The sequence below is a fragment of the Aspergillus versicolor genome (genome assembly GCF_001890125.1).
Source record: "Aspergillus versicolor CBS 583.65 unplaced genomic scaffold ASPVEscaffold_2, whole genome shotgun sequence".
Lineage (NCBI taxonomy): Eukaryota > Fungi > Ascomycota > Eurotiomycetes > Eurotiales > Aspergillaceae > Aspergillus > Aspergillus versicolor.
In genome coordinates, this window is record NW_024467525.1 from 2,346,863 (window position 1) to 2,364,405 (window position 17,543).

Sequence of the window (17,543 nt, forward strand, 5' to 3'; positions counted from 1 at the left end):
CTGTATGTTCCAGTCTTCAGTCAGGACTGTACTCAGGGACATGTCGTTCGACTGGGGACACTTTGCAGGCTACCTTTGTAGCATACCGGAGGGACGTCGCAACATATCATTGAAAGCCAGCATACCACAGCAAAAACTCTATTCATTGCCTCGAACCTCACTTTCAGATGAGGAGAGAACCGGATATAACCTTGCAACCGTTCAACAGGAAGCCTGACGGGTCAATGTCCATCCCGACCCGCTAAAAGATCCCTTATAGACCTAGCTGGTCCATTTCGATCCGCGCATGCATCATTGAATGCCTGCTATATGGACTCCATCCAGACTATGCCTTGGTAGTCATGCCATGAATTGGTCTGTATCTTCTGGATGCCACCTGTGTAGGGCCTGAAGCAGGTAGAGCCACTAGGCGGAATGGGACGAGAACAGCGGTGGTGGTATTAGGGCTCACCCACAAGCGGTCGATCAGAGAGATGACAGTGCTAGTGTCGATACCCCCTGTTATTCCTGACAGCCCAATTCTTCTATCTGCAGAGAAGTTTCCCCTATCAGAAGCACCATCGCGAGCGTCACGCCCTTCCATGGCTAGATCGAATGCACCTTTCATAGCCTCAAAAGGAGAGAGAACAACTCGACAAAATTATTATGCTCTTTGGTATCTTGTCACTACAGATAAGAAGAAGGGAAAAACCGACCCTTTTCAGAAAGGAAAGCCCCTTCCGCGTTTCCCAGCTTGCAGGAAGAACGAAAAAGGAAAGATAGTAAAAAGAATGAAGCTATAGAGCAAAGACAGTCATCATGTTAGGACTGGGAGGTTCATTCCTGCGCGTAAAGCCATGATAACAGCTATGGATCTGTTCAGATAGACATTTCGGTGCCCAATGCGTCGTTTCCCGCTCCGAGGTGGTTTCTATCCATCCTCTCCCAGGTCTGAATTCGCATAAGTTCTCTGGCTCAATAAGGCGATACTCATGTCCAATGGAGGGGTGCACCAGAACGTATCCCGGCGGACATAGTTGGCAGATGGGTAAAAAGGAAAACGATGGCCTGGTTAGGGCATGCTCACTCCTAGGGTCTATCTACGCTCGAAGTGTCCTCATCGGGCTGAGGATAAAAAAGCGAAAGGACCGTCAGCAGGGACAGCCTGAAGAAACGAACAGAGAGTTATATCGAGTAGTGGAAGGGATGTCGGGGAGAAGATGGGGAGGGGGTATTTATAGGCGCAAAGCAGGCAGCAGGGGAGGATTGCAGTGACTTTGTTTATGTTATTAGCAGTATTTAATTTGTCAAGTACAATTCCTTCACACTCGGGTTAAGATGGAAAGTCATTAATATCGCAGGATGCATAGTTCATTATCTGGTACAATACAGTTAATTAGAATACATTCTTGACCATGAGTACTTCCGTAACGCCACTCCATAACACCGACTTGGGCTCACTCAGTACTACACCATGTTTTAGACAAAGAACAGAACTGCGAAAGGAACAATGTACCACCAGGGAGTAGCACGCTGGGCACTCACACCAGACTCCTCTCCATCCGATTCTCCACCCGGCTTTACAGGCTTCATCTCCGGTTCTTCACACTTGAAACTCGCCGATCGATACAGATCTCCCTGCTTGTAGACAGGCCTCTTCGGATACTTGCACAGATCCCGGGTCATCTCGTGTGCACCGCGGAAAATGGTCTTCGCCGCCAGGGTCTCAGGCGCTTTACCGCGCTCGACCCAATCCACCAGCGCGAGCATGGGTTCTACCGGCTGAGGGCCATGACCACCTACACAGTGCCCAACACCGGGGGCAGTGAAGACGCGGTAGAATTCATCAACAGCAGCCTCGCCACCAAGTTTCTCTGCAACGTCGTCGTGGAAATGAAGTAGATGTGAAGGCGGGATGTACTGGTCCGCGAGCCCAACCCAGCTCAGCAGCTTTCCGCCGGCGGATTTGAACGCAGAAAGGTCGAGGTACTCGTCGCCAATGTATGGCCCGCCGAGTTTAACGGACTTGTCGAAGGCGTCGAAGTACTCTGCGTAACTCATTTTGGTGATGTCAGCCATCTTGGGGACGATAACGCTCTTGAGCCAGGCTGCACCTGGGGGGAAGGGTCTGGGTATCCATTTGCCGTTGTGGTAGATGGTTCCTGCGACGCCGGAGAAGTTTGCGCCGGGGGCAGTACCGAACCAGAGTTCTGTGCCGTCGCTCTTGCGTGGGCCTTCGAGTATCTTCCTGACAATAGTTGCGTGTCTGTCGGATATGGTTATATTGCCTACCGGTCCACAGGGGACAACTGTTCCAACGAGACTGGAAGAGTCGAACTCCTTAGGACAGGACCTCAGCAGATCATAATCAGAGATGAGATCATCCGTGGCACCGTCGAGTGGATCGCACTTTTCAACGATGGCGGGCTGGTATCTTTCAAAGACGCAAGACGGCACGATCTCGCCCTCGTTGTGCATGACAACAACCGGCCAAAAGGTAGCTGGACCGACGTACTCCTCGCCGAGCGATGGTGAGGCAGCTAGAATACCGTCAAAGTCCTTGGGATACTTTGCCGCTGCTGCATATCCTTGTCTTCCACCCTGCGAACAGCCTGTCCAGTATGAATATTGCGGATCGATGCCGTAGAATTGTTTGATGAGGTCCTTGGTTGCAACAGACATATCGTGAATAGAGCGCCAGCCAAAATTGACAAACAGGGCCTCGTTCGGCGATCCATCCTCATTCAACGCCCAACTGCCTGTCTGAGGGTCGACGGTATGGTTGAGACTCAGCCCGGCCTCGCTGGACGAAGTCGCAAATCCAGCAGCCAGAGGGGCGACCATGTTGAAATCGTATCCAGCTGCGATGCCACCGCCTCCAGTCGCAGTGTATCGACGATTCCATCCTTGGTGGGGAGGAAGCCAAACAGAGATGAACTCGGTGTCGTTCTCGCCGGGGTGAGTCAAGGCCACGGACACATTACAAAAGTTGAGTTTCGGGACATTTCCCTCGAGTCCTGGCGGAGTCTCGCCTGTGAGGTCTTGGATCGGGGGATAAGTGAAATTTTGGACGGGGTTGGAAGATATCCAGAGCACCTCAGCGTCGGGGATGACAGGGGCTTCGAGGCTGAGGCATCGTGCCCACAAGGATGGAGCAGACAGGTTTGCAAGAGACATCTTTGTCAGTACTGACCCTGCAGGAAAGGGGGAAAGATGAGGAATGGGTTGGTTTGACGGAGATGCAGGTGGGTGGACGTGTGTGACTCGGTGACGTTGTGTTATATACGCTGGGAGAAAGGCCTGAGGCAGACGATATTCACACACTGCAGAGTCTGCACCAGTCAGGTTGTGCCGGTTTCTGTCAGTCTGCTGACTGCTGCAGACTTTTATTTGCTCCGGTTGGCTTAGGCAAGTCTATTTGCAGGAACCATGCAGCCTTGTTGATAGTGCCGCCATGCCCGCGAAGTCTGATATTCATTTAGATATTTATAGCCTGGATGAGTATTACACCAATTTCATAAGTGAATGTGTGCGAGTCACCTAGTATTACATCTAGGTCGTGATTCACATCTCAACAGGCAAAGGACCAGATAGGACAGACATCCATTGCGAATAGCACTTGCGCATTGATGGTAATAAAGGCCTTGTTATTGTAACAGCGTTGAGTCTATCATATCCACAATGACACGGGTATAGTTCCATAACTGAGCCGAGTAATCCGTACAAAACGAGTAGCCAGTGTAGTAAGTGCTGCGCTGTCCCTGCTGTGCGTACAGCCGTTTGTAGAACCCATCCCGTACGTCCTCAGCCGAAACCATCATGGAGGTTGGCGCGTGAGAATCCAATGCGATGATCTCAGGGTTTCTGTTTATTGGGAACGTGCCTGCATCGTTCATACGCCGCAGGTCCTCGAAGACAAGCTGTCTGGCAGCAGCCTCTGTAAAGTTCTCTACTCCCACGACCCTTGTTCCATAATAACCAGGAACACCAGAATAATCCAGAATGCATTCAAACGGGGTGACAGGAAGGTTACCAGGAACGACCGATAAACATAAATGAATAAAACTGGCAAGCGGATATCATGTCTATATCTAAACGCAACCAAACGCCCCATTAAACACCGAAATCAACAAATCATACAATCATACAATCATGTATACCGAATAGCCAGGCCGATGATAATACCGATAATCGCCCCGAAAATAAAGCAAGCCAAAAAATACAGGAGATAGTACTGGGCAGCCCTTGCCTTGGACCCATGTCTCCATTCTCGGCGCATGTCCTCCAGCGATCGGATTTTGTTTTTCTGGGCTGGGTATGCCTCTTGGGCTTCGTAGTCGTAGGGTAGAGGTGCCGTCATATGCACCTGAGCGGGCGGTTGGAGCTTTATGTCTTCGCCCATGGTTGTTATGTCTGCGATCAGGTTAGCTATGCTAGATGGCCATGGGAGTGACAGATATACGTAAATATCTCGCCTAGTTCAATAGTTGGTAAACACAGGGTACTCTGGAAGCAGTCAAGTGTAGTTAAAATAAAAATCAAGCAGCAGGAGCCAGGATAAATAAATCGGGAGAATCAAATTCTGAGGCTGTGTCTGTCGTGACGTACCCACCTAAACAAGCCCGCAGAAGAGGCAGAGAGCACTAGTAAACAGTAGTGCGCCCGGTGCAGTCGACCTTGCGCTGAAACCATCTTATTCGCCCACGATTGGGGCCAAAAATGCTGTGACGAATGCGCCGCCCCGCCCAGGGCTGGTCCGAGTATGCAAGGACATTGGCGATGACGATTGCCACGCTTTTCCCAGTATGTGTTCAAATGTAGTTTGTATGTGTATGGCCGTTGCCAAGATGCTGATATACGACCCGAACATGTTCGGAGGCCGAAAGCTAACTGGAGCTAAATCCGAGTCAAGAACGGAACATGTGGTCAGGTCGGAGCAAGCTTGATAATTCCGGGGGTCCATTTTTATGCCACTTTATCCGTTCCTGCTGCGTTGTAAACAAAGGCTAAGATGGACAGAGCCGGACTTAGGGTTTGAGTTGTCACGTTTGTGCAACAAAGACTCGTACCATTGTGTACCATTGTAATCGAGACAGCCTGCCAAGCGAACGACACTTTGGCAAACAAATAATTACGCCTCGTGTAACCCGACGAGGATGTAGTGCTATTAAGCTCTGCGCCACGGACAGAGCGGAACCACGTGTCGTCCGCCGTATCCCGAAAGTAAGACAGGACTCCGCTCCAATGAGAGTTCATACGTCCGTTTTGTATGGTCCTAGTAAGTTTAGGATGTAAATGCTGTCGGACTCCTGGTATAGAGTACCCTGTTCGGAATACTGAAAGTGGTTCGCATAGAACCCTAAAAGCTGGCATACCCTCTCATATGCGGTAATTGTGCTCTTGAAATTATCGAGAGGGTGATATTGCTACACGGTGGCGATGTTGGTGTATGAGATCATTGCTCACCCCCGATCTTGTATACGTCTTAGCAGTTCATGGACAAGCAACGAAGCTGGCATGCGAAACATGAAACAGGAACAACGGTTGTTTTCTCCATGTTAAAATAAAACAATTTCCAAGTAAAATCCCATTGTAACTACTTATGGCAGACTGCGTCATAGCAGCGTCACCCGTACAGGAACAAGAGGCTGTTATGTCACAGATCGTCAACCCTGATGGCCTCGATCTTATTTATTAATATCTTCATGGATTGTTACTCCAGTCTAAGACCAGATGCACAATGTTCGAAATAGGTGATCAGAACGACTGCGTCACCTTCAACCAGTATGCCCAGCGCTGCTCGGGCATGGCACCCTGCCGGAACTGCCGCCATCGCCTGGCCGAGCATGGCACCCAGCCCGGCGGTGTTCAGATAGATTCCGAGTACTATAAGAAGCTGCTCAGCGATGTATTCCGGCTAATCCAAACGACCGACGAAGCAGGCATTCAACCTTTCCTAGAGCTCGTCCGGAACGGGGCCACATTCCCAGAAGCTCGCTGCTATCTCGACGAGCTGTCACAGGGCCTACCAACACCAGAAGCAGCATCGAGCGAGTCTCTACGACAGGTGAGACTACGAGCTGGATACGAGCTGGAGAGCAGTACGCCGCCGTTACGATCCAAGGTGATGGATGTTCACTACCTGTGTGATTCTGCGCCGGTGAAAGTACCCGCGCAGCCGTGGACGACGGTTACAGATGACGATGCGCTGGTGTCGCATTTGATCTCGCTTTATTTTACATGGGACTATCCGTTTTATGCGTTTGTGGATCGCGAGATCCTGATTAAACATATGCAGGCGGGGAATCTGCAGTCGGACTTTTGTAGCCCGTATCTTGTTAATGCGCTTCTTGCTAATGCTTGTGTATGTCTTGGTTGAGATATTCCAGATACAGTAGCTAACGGCGATAGCACTACTCACACTACTCCGAGGCGTATACGGTGCCCGGGGACGTGAAGACGAAAGGCACGGACTTCCTAGCAGAGGCTGAGAGGCACATGAAGAGCAGCCACTTTGAGAGAGGATCCATCGTGCGGCTTGCGTCGCTGCAAGCCACGCTGCTACTGTATGAAAGGTGTGCTATCTGATTAGACTACATAGGGTTGCACTTTGTGCTCATGTCTGCAGATATTCCATGGTGGGAGACGATGATAAAGGGTATATCATGCTCAACCAGGCGATTGAGATGGCCGAGGCGCTGGGAATCATTAACCGCCCCGAGCTGAACCTGAACCGCTCGTTTATGTCGGAGGATATGATTTCGTCTGTCAAGCGGACTGCGTGGGGAGTATTCCAGATTGATACGATTGTGCATACGAATTTCCTGCGGCCGAGCCTGGTGACTGATGTCAGTATTGAGCAGATCGACCGGGATGAGTCGAAGCCGACGGACATGTGGGTTGCATATCCTTTAAGCAAACCGGACAGGCCGTCGTGGCTCAGCCAGGCGTTTGACGAAGCGTGCCGTCTGTCATATATCGCTCGGGATATGTCACGGACACTGAGTCCAAGATCTGATCCGGCTGGGAATACGCCAGAGAAGAAGCTGGATCTATATAACAAGCTGCGACAGTGGGAGGCCAATCTGCCAGCGACATTTATGCCGAGAGAGAGGCCAGCACCGCATATACTGTTACTACTGTTTGTATACCCATTCCCTACTCCTTCTCTGGCTAACGATCAGGATGCGATACCATGCGCTGCTCATAAACCTCTACTGCGACTGGTTCGACGGCAAGCCTCCATTCAACACCATGACAGGACAAATCGCCCAAGAACCCTCCACCCGAATCGCAGACACCGGGGCACTGTCAATAGCCCTATCCTCAGCACGAGAAATCGCCCTCCTCGCCCGCCTGCACAACGACGAATTCGGCATGGAGCGCGCCCACCAGTTCGCCATGTACGCCATCCTACTCGCCCTATTCGCCTTCCTCGAACAGCAATCCTTCAACGTGCTCGACAACGACTTCCTCTCGCTGACCAGTACATTCTCGGGCATTGCCGCACGCTCGCCCATCGGCATGCACCTGCTCCATATCTTCCGGCACTCGGTGAAATTCCGGCTGCAGTGCGGCAAGTGGGAGAGCTCGGTGGGAGTTCCTGCGGAGGTGGACGAGATGTTCTTGAAGAATACGGCGCCTGAGATTCCGGGGAGGTGGAATCGCTGTGTGGCGGGGCTGCAGCGGTTGGCGGATAGGGGCGAGTATATTGGTAGTCTGGATGGGGGGTGGCAGGGGCATGCGGCGTCGGGGATCAATGAGATGCTGCGCAAGTATGAGAGGCTGAGTGTTGGCAAGGCGGACGAGATGCTTGGACGGGGTGAGTCGAGTGGGTTTGGGTTCTCAGAGTAAACAACTGTATAACTGTATAACTACAATATAATTGTATAATTGTATAATTGAAATTGTATAATGCACCCAGACTACTTTAGCTTCGAGTCCAGGCCCCAAATGTCTCACTCCGGCCAATCGGCAGCCGCTGATCTTCATGCGCTGTGCTGCAAATCCGGGCCGGACCAAGTGTTAATAAGGCTTACGATAACTAACTTGGTTAACTAACTAGTAATTAACTAACTGCTGCTAAGTGAGCTGAGCTGAGCTGAACTGAACTGACTCCCCTCCATCCCCCATGGACAGGCCCAAGAACATCCGCATAGGCTCAACAAAAGTCCGCACGGGCTGCACCGTGTGCAAGTAAGTAGTAAGTTCTCGACCCTCCACTGAACACCTACTGACTAAATCCCAGAGCCCGCCGGATAAAATGCGACGAGGCAAAGCCCGCCTGTCGCAACTGCACCCGCTCCAAACGGACCTGCAGCTTCACCACCAGCCCGCAAGACCCCAAATCCAACCTGCGCATCGTCGTCTACACGCCCCGCGCAACCTTCGCCACAACCGGCGCCGAAAAGCACTCGCTGGACTTCTTCCTCGCCCAGATGCGCTCCCGCTTCCCCATCCCCTTCTCCCAGCCCGTTCTCCAGGCCGCCCACCGCGAGCACGTCCTCGCCCACGCCGTCATCGCCCTCGGCGCAATGCAGCAGGTGTATGAGTACGACGACCCCTCTGCAATCGGCACCTGGAGCCCCATGACCCAGTTCGCGATGCAGCAGTACGGCAAGGCCCTGCGGTTCCTGCAGGATAGAGTGACTCTGCACGCCCGGGGGCTCGCCTCAGCCCAGCCTGATCTCATCCTCATCTCGTGTATTTTTTTCGCCTGCTTCGAGTGTCTCCGCGGATCGAACCAGGCTGCCATTATCCATATGCGGTCTGGGCTGAATTTGCTAAGGGAGTATGAGTCGGATCCGCGGACGGGGTCTCTTGTCCCGAAACGCACGATGCGCTCGCTGTTTACGAGGCTGGATAATCAGCTTATTGAGATGCGCGGGAGTAGTCTGAGTATGACATCTCAGGATAGTTTTGAGGTTGTAGCGCATGACCCGGCTCCAGGTGATGATGTGCATGATGCGCTGAATAGTTTGTGGAACCATATCCTGCATGGAATGTTAGATTCAGCACGGGCTGTTGCAAAGGGAGAGTCACCGGGGGATGCGATTACGACGCCGCAGAATGATGTCAAGACGAATATGAAGAAGCTGCATGACAGCTTTATGCGAGATCCAATAGCTTACGGGCTGGATTATGGGCAGGACCCGGATATCCTGCGGATATGGTTCTTGCTCTCGCCTATGCTGTTGACGGCGCATACGTGGGATCCGGCGGATGCGTGGGGGCCGCATAATGATAACTTTGCCAGGATTGTTGCCTTGGCGGAGGGGTATCTTGCGCGGTGTGCAGCCAGCCATCCAAGTAGGAAGCGGACATTTGGGTTTTCTCTCGGGGTTGTGCCTCCTCTTGTCTTGACGGCGACGCGGTCAAGGGATCCGGATGTGCAGCAGAAGGCGCTGTACTTGCTGTCTATATGTAATCGGCGAGAGGGGATCTGGGACTCGAAGCTGGCGGTGCAGTTTGCGAGCAAGACGATTGAGCTGGATAAGTCTGTCAGCAACCAGTCGAGCGAAGAGCAGGCGGCTATACGACTGAAGAACCGGGCCGCGACGTTTGATGATATTCTTGTGGATGATGAGGATGTACCACAGCCGGAACCGGATCTGAAGGAGGAGGAATAGGTCATAGGCTGTATCCAGTGTATATTCGTCATTTGGTCATCTCCTTTTGGACTGTGGAACAACTGCTCCATTATGTATATATGGAGAGAATAAGGATTTATAGCCGCTGAGAGTTGAGTTCGCGTTTGTTTGCTTGTACGACGTGACTTGTATAGGCAGTCTATGCTGCCCATCCAATTTGGATTGTGTAGCCTCGACAACAGACAGAACTTGATTCAATTCCCTCATTTGTAGAGACCACCACACTGTAGTCCCATCCAATAGAAGTACATTATACTGTGGCTATGGATGCACTGCGCCTAAACGCAGGATGCCATTTGTGGTTAGCCCGATCAGCCTGCATGACGAGGCTGTTTCTTTCTTTTCTCTCTTCCTTCCTTCACTCTCTTTCTCCTCGCCTCCTCTTTATCCCATTAATGTCTTTGCCGACAATGCTCCTTCATAGACACCAAATTCCAGGATGAAACGACACCGGCCCCGTGCTCAAGACTTCACAGTCGGCTGGATCTGTCCTCTTCCGCTCGAATACGCCGCTGCAAAAGACGTCCTCGATGAGCTGTACGACGAGGCTGAATACGCGACCGGTCGCATCCACAACCATGAGGTCGTCATCACCTGTCTTCCTGCGGGCCAAATGGGCACAAACGCTGCTGCCGCGGCCACGGCAAAAATGCTTGCTGCCTTTCCAAACGTAAAAAATGCGCTTCTCGTGGGGATAGCTGGAGGTGTACCAAGCAACCAGGCAGACATCCGCCTTGGTGACGTTGTTATCAGCCAGCCCAATGGACAATATGGCGGAGTAGTCCAGTATGACTTTGGGAAGACCATTCCCGGTGGGTTTCAGCGCGTGGGCTCTCTCAACGCCCCCTCTCACGACCTGCTCACGGCTCTGTCGAAATTGAAGGCGAATCCGGCTGCTGCTAGGCATGCCATCGACGCAAGTAAAACCTACCAACCTCCATCTAGCACCGACGTCCTTTTCCACGCCTCCTACGACCATGTCCAGGGAGAAACGTGTGCCCAGTGCCGTGAGGATATGCAAATCGAGCGGGTGCCGCGGGTTGGGGGTTCAGAAATATTCTTCGGTACTGTTGCCTCTGGCAATCAAGTGATTAAATATGGTACGACCAGGGACGGGACTAGCTCTAAACTGGATGGAGTTCTGTGTTTCGAGATGGAGGCTGCTGGTGTGGTGAACTTGGTGCCCTGTCTCGTCGTTCGAGGCATCTGTGACTACGCAGATTCACACAAGAACAAGACATTCCAACCGCTCGCAGCAGCTGCCGCTGCCATGTGTGCGAGAGAAATTCTTTCCTATCTGCCCTGCAAACCAGCCTTGAGGAATGAACAACAACAGGCTCCTAGTGGACCAGTGCCGACGGAAAACCAATGTGATACAGAACCCCACCACTACAAGGCGTCGCTAGCACAAAGACAGATTTATATGGAGTCGCTTAGATTCGACCAGATGGATAGCCGGCACGCGACAATTAAGATGGCACATGCAAAAACTTGTCGGTGGCTGATGAACTGTCAAAAGCACCAGGATTGGCTAAACCCCGAATGTTTTGATCAGCATCACGGATTCTTCTGGATAAAGGGGAAGCCAGGGGCAGGTAAATCTACACTGCTGAAGTTTGCTTTTTCGCAGGCCAGAAAACGGATGGGAGACGTCAATATTGTGTCTTTCTTCTTCAATGCGCGCGGCGAGGCTTTGGAGAAGACGGTGTTAGGGATGTACCGGTCTCTTCTTTGGCAGCTACTTGAACAGTTGCCGGATCTACAGGCAGTATTCGACACATTGTCAGTTAATGCAGGCCACTGGAATTCCTATAACTGGAGTATCGAAACCCTAAAGGATCTCCTCTGCACAGCGGTTGAGGGTCTTCAAAATCGCTCTGTCAAATGCTACATTGACGCCCTTGACGAGTGCAAACAAGAAGAGGTCCAAGATATGTTATCGTTCTTCGAACAATTGGGCGAAATTGCAGCATCCAACCGACTTCGGTTCCTTGTCTGCTTTTCAAGCCGCCACTATCCTCATATTACCGTTGACAATAAAGTTGAGCTGGTGCTGGAAAATCAAGGCGATCACCACACAGACATCTCCAATTACGTGAATGCGGAGCTCAAAGTAGGCAACAGCAGGCAGGTTCTACAGATGAAAGAAACAATTATCAATCGATCATCGGGAATTTTCTTGTGGGCAGTACTTGTCGTACGTATACTCAATGAGGAGTATTCCCGTGGACATGCCCACACTCTCAAACGAAGGCTGGAGGAGATACCAGATGGATTGAATTCGTTATTGCAGGATATCCTCACAAGGGACAACAACAATATGGCAAAAACGCTACTTTGCCTACAGTGGATCCTATATGCGGAACGGCCCTTGACGCAAAAAGAGCTTTATTTTGCTATTTTAGCTGGAACTGAGTCCCCAGAGTTCCTTGCAGATTGGACAGCAGACGAAGCAGATATTGACGAAGAAACTTTCAAAATATCCATGCTCGATTCTTCTAAAGGGCTAGCAGAAGTCACCAAATCCAAAAAGAACTCCACAGTACAGTTTATTCATGAGTCTGTCCGTGATTTCCTTCGGGATGAGGGCCTCAGCAATCTCGAAGTTGGCGGTATTGCCCCAGGATCCAGTCACGACGCGTTGAAAATCTGCTGTTTGAAGTATGTAAACATTGATTTGTCGTCACGTTTACCGCATTTCCAAGATATTCCACGAGCCAAATCCCCAGAGGCGAGCCGTCTTATAGAAGCTGTATCTCGGAGTTATCCTTTCCTTGAGTATGCCGTGCAGAATGTGTTCCATCACGCAAACATTGCGGCCGAGCATGGGATGGCGCAGGGACTGTTTTTAGCAGGGTTTCCCACTGCCAGTTGGATACTGAAGAATAACATGTTTGAGAAACATCAAGTACGCCGGTATACCTCATATGCAGACAAGGTGTACATCTTAGCAGAGCATAACTGGTTAAAGCTCCTTACGATCGAGTGCTCTACGGGCTCTCCAGTAGTTGATTCGGGTCAGCGATACAAGCATCCTGTATGTGCTGCTGTTGCTGGTAGCCACGACGAAGCTGCATGCACCCTTTTGACATATGACACATCCTTGAGAAGTGACTTGGATCGGCAGCGGGTGAACCATATGTCACTCCTCGTAGCTGCGTCACAGAAAGCGTGTGCAGCTACTGTAAAGGTACTACTTCAACATGGCGCCAGCGTTGACGGCAAAGATAGGGACAACAACACGCCGCTCTACTACGCGTCTATATCCGGCTCCGAAAAAATAGTAGGGATGCTACTTCAACATGGCGCCAGCGTTGATGGCAAAGATAGGGACGAAGACACGCCGCTCTTCTACGCGTCTAGATTGTGCCACGAAGGAATTGTAGGGATGCTACTTCAACATGGCGCCAGCGTTGACGGCAAAGATAGGGACGAAGGCACGCCGCTCTGCCAGGCGTCCTTGAAAGGCCACCAAGGAATTGTGAAGATACTACTTGAGCATGGGGCTAGAGTTGACGGCAAAGATAGGGACAACAACACGCCGCTCTACTTCGCGTCTAAATTCGGCCGCGAAAAAACTGTAGGGATACTACTTCAACATGGCGCCAGCGTTGACGGCAAAAGTAGGGACAACGACACACCACTCCACGAGGCGTCTATATCCGGCCACCAAGCAATTGTGAAGATGCTACTTGAGCATAAGGCTAGCGTTGACAGCAAAGATGAGGAGGACAAAACCCCGCTTCTCCGTGCCGCAGAAGCAGGGTTCGAAGGGGTCGTAAAGATACTGCTCGAAAGCAACGCGAACGCAGAGCTGTTTGATAAAGAAGGACGAACACCCCTTTCCTTCGCATCAACACCTAGCGTTACCAGGTTGTTACTTGAATCAGGTGCAGATCCAGAGTCGCGAGACTACCAGGGACGGACTCCCCTTTTCCATGCCATCTTGTCAGGCACTACACCGAAAATGTGTCTCCTACTTGACAGTGGTGCGGCGCTGGAATCAAGGGATAATTATGGGCGCACGGCACTTTCTCATGCTGCCCGTCACAACGCTGGCCTTGAAAAAATCAAGGTTCTGCTTGATCGAGGTGCAGATATAGAATCAACGGACTATGAAGGGCGAACCCCACTGCTTCTCACCGCGAAGTATGCCTCGCCGGAAAGTGTTAGGATAATGCTTGACCGGGGTGCAAGTATAGAATCAAGAGACCCTAGTGGGAAGGTGCCTCTTTCTTACGCTGCTATCTCTGGAAACTCTGAAACTCTTGAAGTGATGCTTGATCGAGGTGCAGATATAGAATCCAAGGATGATAGTGGTAGAACTCCGCTATCTTATGCTGTCGAATACAACTGCTGTGATACATCAAAATTACTTCTTGATCGAGGTGCAGATATAGAATCACGGGATGACTTCGGGAAAACCCCGTTATTCTATGCTGTCGATTCAAATGACTTCAACGTTACAGTAAAGCTCCTGCTTGATCGAGGTGCAGATATAGAATCAAAGGATGATTCTGGGAGGACCCCCCTATTCCATGCGGCTGTAAAGGGCTACAACTGCGAAAACTGCTATCTTTTGCTTGATAGAGGTGCAGATGTGGGGTCCAGAGATTGTTTGGGGGGTACTGTTCTTCACCACATCGCATCGAGATACATGGTTCATGAAGGCCTCCTGCGGAGACTACTGGCTCTGGGTGCTGATTTGGAAGCCAGAGACAACGATGGACAGACACCGATTGCCATTGCAGGGCGTGAGAATGTCGGCTGCTTCCATTCCCATAGAGTTCTCGAAAAAGCGATGAAAGAGGATTGGAAAGCACAAAGCACTGAAAGGAGTGTGTCATAACAGCAGGAGATAAGTATGGAGTGCCCTTATCTCCGGCCGGTCTCCAGCTATCTCCGCTGGTCTCGGCCCTCTCGGAGTTGCTCTCGGCTTCCCGGCGGTCTCCACATGAAGTTGTATATAAGTATAGAGCTGGAATTGGATACCAAGACAACTCAGAATACTATCCATCACAATAAATCATCAGAATGTCCAAGCTCGTCGTCTTCGGTGCTACCGGCCAACAAGGCCACGCCATCACCACCACCATCCTCTCCCACCCAACTCTCTCCAAGAAGTACTCTCTCCGGGGAATAACCCGCGACGCCAGCAAGCCAAAGCCCCAAGCACTCACAAACAAGGGCGTCGAAATAACCGAAGCAAACCTCGATGACCCCTCTACCCTCCCCGCCGCAGTGCAAAACGCCCACACCGTCATCCTCATCACAGAAACGCAATACGTGGCTGACCTAAAGGCCCGCGAAACAAGACAGGCAAAGGCCGTGGCAGACGCTGCCGTCGCCGCTGGCGTGAAATTCTTCATCTTCAGCACTGCCGTGCACTGCATCGATCTCTGGAATGGAGGCCCCGTGGACCAATTCGACGTTAAAGCCGAGATTGAGAGATATCTCCGCACTCTCCCATTCAAACTTGGCACTGCGTATATCGCCCCTGGGATGTTCATGCAGAATCTGGCGACTGTCATGGCGCCGAGAAGGCAAGAGGATGGGTCTTTTGCTATTGTCGGGATTAATCATCCGAGTACTAAGATCCCAATGATTGACTCGGCGGGGGATTCGGGGGCGTATCTTGTTCCCTTCCTGGAAGATCCAGAGGGGAGTAATGGGAAGACTGTCTATGCGTCGTCGACGATGCACTCGCTTGATGAGATGGCCGGGATTATCTCCAAGGCTTCAGGGGAGAGTGTGAAGTATGTGCAGATTCCGAAGAGTGTATATCAGGGATTTATGAGTGAGGAGCAGGGGGGACGGATGGTTGCGATGATGAGTTTCTTTGATGGGCCGGGGTATTATGGAGAGGGGACTGCAGAGAAGGTTGCTGAAGCGGTGGATCTGGTGAAGAATTCTGGTGGGAAATTATCGAGCTTTGAGGAGTTTGCGGAGAAGAACTTGAAGACTTTGTAGACTGTTATTGTATAGACGGGTTTATATACAACTCGTCATGGTTCTGTCGTATAGCATTCAGCACCCAAGTACGATCCAGGTACATAGTTAGTGACAAATATCCTATCGAACATAAATAAACCCATTACTACCTCCCCGTGCCGATATAAGTTACACAGGAATAGGGTTATTATAATTAAACAACCCATTCGGATCCCACACCCTCTTCAACTCCTTCAACCTATCCAGGTTCCCCCCATACCACGCCTCAGGGCCTTCATTCCCCTGTGCGAAATTACCATACACATGCAGCTCATCAAACCCGCTGGTCCCCTGGAACAAGTCCATCACCTCAGGCATCCACGCATTAATACTATCGTCAAGTTCCGGATCAGAGTAGAAGTTCTCAAACAATCTAAACCATTGCCTTAGCCACTCAAACTTCAGGTATATAGTAAGGAAACATACAAATGAGAAACCGCCGATCTATGCGGATAGGCCGTCGCAGCATCCTCAACCTGCCTTGCAAGCCGATTCGGAAACCGCGCAATGACCGTCTGGCCTGTGTATCGCTGCTCAGACGCCCACAGGGAATGCAGCTGGTTATAGTACTCGATGTATGTATTGATGTCTGTCTGCTTGAGCGAGATGCTCCACTCGTTCATGTACTGCCCCGGGGCGCAGTTGCGGGGGTCTACGGTGTGTGTGTACGACTGGAGATCGGGCCAGGAAAGGGTTCTTTCTTGGACATCGAATGGGGCTGCGTCGTGGAAGGGTTGGATGTAGGCTCTTGCTTCGGAAGCTGGGCCGTAGTAATTTGCCTGGACGGCTATGAAGGGCTGTTATCCACGGTTAAGATAGGTTAGTTAATAAAGGCAGTTAGGGTTAAGGATACCTCTCTTTCCGGACCAATACTCATGGCAATATTAAACGCCAACAAGTCAGGCATATCCTCGTCAAATCCCTGTAAAGCCTGCCAAACAGATCCATTCCGATCCGCGGTATATCGAAAGAAACTCATCGCCACATCCCCGCCATTAAACACATCATGCAGCCGAAACGTCGCAGAGGTGACGATGCCGAAATTCGCACCCGCACCTCGAATCGCCCAGAAGAGATCTGGGTTCTCGGTTGCAGATACAGTTATCAACTCACCTGTCGCTGTAACCAGACGCATTGAGACTAGAGCGTCAATACCAAGTCCGTATAGACCCTGCCACATCCCCACTGCGCCGCCGAGTGCTGCGCCAACGATTCCAACACAAGGACTATTTCCCATAGCCATCATTTTGCCGGCATTGTACATGAGCTCATACGCTTCGCCGTAAGTTGCCCCGCCACCGACGGTGATATACTCATGATCTGGACTGATTTCAACGGCATTGAATTTGCTTAACTGGATCGTGACACCGGTGTCGCTAAAGGCGAATCCCCCGAGGGTCTTTGTAATCCCATGACCGGCGCCTGTGGCTAGAAAGGGGATGTGGTTATTGATTGATGTTTGGACGATGTGCTGGATGTCTGCTTCTGTTGCTGGGATTATGGTCCCGTAGGAGCTGGGTGGACGGTATATAGTGTATCGGGGCGTTGTTTCGTTGCGGAAGTCGGTGTCGGTGGTGTATACTATCTCGGCACCAGGGGAGAGGTTGGTGTATATGGCTGTTAGGTTTATGGCTGCTGCTTCAAGGGCTAGCAGCGCGAGGGAGAGGATTAGTTTTCGCATGGTGAGGTAGGATGTCGAAGGAGGTAAGTCAAGTACATGTCCAGTTATAGATACCAAGTCTGTATTAGGAGTCTTTATGCTTTATATATCTAGCCATCGCAGAGGATCATGCTGAAGGTGGATATGACCCGTGCCTGTTCTAAGTCTGCATATACGCCGATTCACCCAGGCGTTCATCTAATTAACTTGTCTACTCCAGACGTAAGCTATGTTCCATACAGCATATGCATATAAGATAATCG

At 51.1% G+C, this 17,543-nt stretch overlaps 6 protein-coding genes across 6 annotated transcripts; 3 read left to right on the plus strand and 3 right to left on the minus strand.

Moving 5' to 3' along the window:
* Nucleotides 1–1,458: 1,458 nt before the first annotated feature.
* ASPVEDRAFT_186301 (uncharacterized protein) lies at nucleotides 1,459–3,203 on the minus strand (the record flags this gene model as incomplete). Its single annotated transcript, XM_040808974.1, has 1 exon — nucleotides 1,459–3,203. Exon 1 carries the CDS (start codon nucleotides 3,154–3,156, stop codon nucleotides 1,459–1,461), a length of 1,698 nt encoding a protein of 565 aa, XP_040664427.1. The 5' UTR covers nucleotides 3,157–3,203.
* An 804-nt stretch (nucleotides 3,204–4,007) lies between these two features.
* On the minus strand, nucleotides 4,008–4,551 carry ASPVEDRAFT_479012 (uncharacterized protein). Its single transcript, XM_040813887.1, has 2 exons — nucleotides 4,442–4,551; nucleotides 4,008–4,392 (listed from the first exon to the last, which is right to left on the minus strand). The coding sequence occupies exon 2, from the start codon at nucleotides 4,379–4,381 to the stop codon at nucleotides 4,130–4,132; it is 252 nt and encodes an 83-aa protein (XP_040664428.1). The 5' UTR covers nucleotides 4,382–4,392; nucleotides 4,442–4,551; the 3' UTR covers nucleotides 4,008–4,129.
* Nucleotides 4,552–5,695: 1,144 nt separating this feature from the next.
* On the plus strand, nucleotides 5,696–9,721 carry ASPVEDRAFT_186304 (uncharacterized protein). The gene is made up of 5 exons (XM_040808975.1): nucleotides 5,696–6,343; nucleotides 6,391–6,554; nucleotides 6,608–7,120; nucleotides 7,164–7,754; nucleotides 8,228–9,721. The coding sequence occupies exons 1-5, from the start codon at nucleotides 5,720–5,722 to the stop codon at nucleotides 9,606–9,608; spliced, it is 3,273 nt and encodes a 1,090-aa protein (XP_040664429.1). The 5' UTR covers nucleotides 5,696–5,719; the 3' UTR covers nucleotides 9,609–9,721.
* A 347-nt stretch (nucleotides 9,722–10,068) lies between these two features.
* On the plus strand, nucleotides 10,069–12,618 carry ASPVEDRAFT_125849 (5'-methylthioadenosine/S-adenosylhomocysteine nucleosidase family protein; the record flags this gene model as incomplete). The annotated part of the gene is made up of 1 exon (XM_040806305.1): nucleotides 10,069–12,618. A coding segment is annotated over one exon (2,550 nt), but the record flags the coding sequence as incomplete, so codon positions are not given.
* A 2,045-nt stretch (nucleotides 12,619–14,663) lies between these two features.
* On the plus strand, nucleotides 14,664–15,599 carry ASPVEDRAFT_50325 (uncharacterized protein; the record flags this gene model as incomplete). The annotated part of the gene is made up of 1 exon (XM_040814288.1): nucleotides 14,664–15,599. The coding sequence occupies one exon, from the start codon at nucleotides 14,664–14,666 to the stop codon at nucleotides 15,597–15,599; it is 936 nt and encodes a 311-aa protein (XP_040664431.1).
* A 150-nt stretch (nucleotides 15,600–15,749) lies between these two features.
* Nucleotides 15,750–17,301, minus strand: ASPVEDRAFT_123692 (FAD-binding oxidoreductase; the record flags this gene model as incomplete). Its single annotated transcript, XM_040806108.1, has 3 exons — nucleotides 15,750–15,993; nucleotides 16,047–16,417; nucleotides 16,474–17,301. 3 exons carry the CDS (start codon nucleotides 17,299–17,301, stop codon nucleotides 15,750–15,752), a joined length of 1,443 nt encoding a protein of 480 aa, XP_040664432.1.
* Nucleotides 17,302–17,543: the final 242 nt, after the last annotated feature.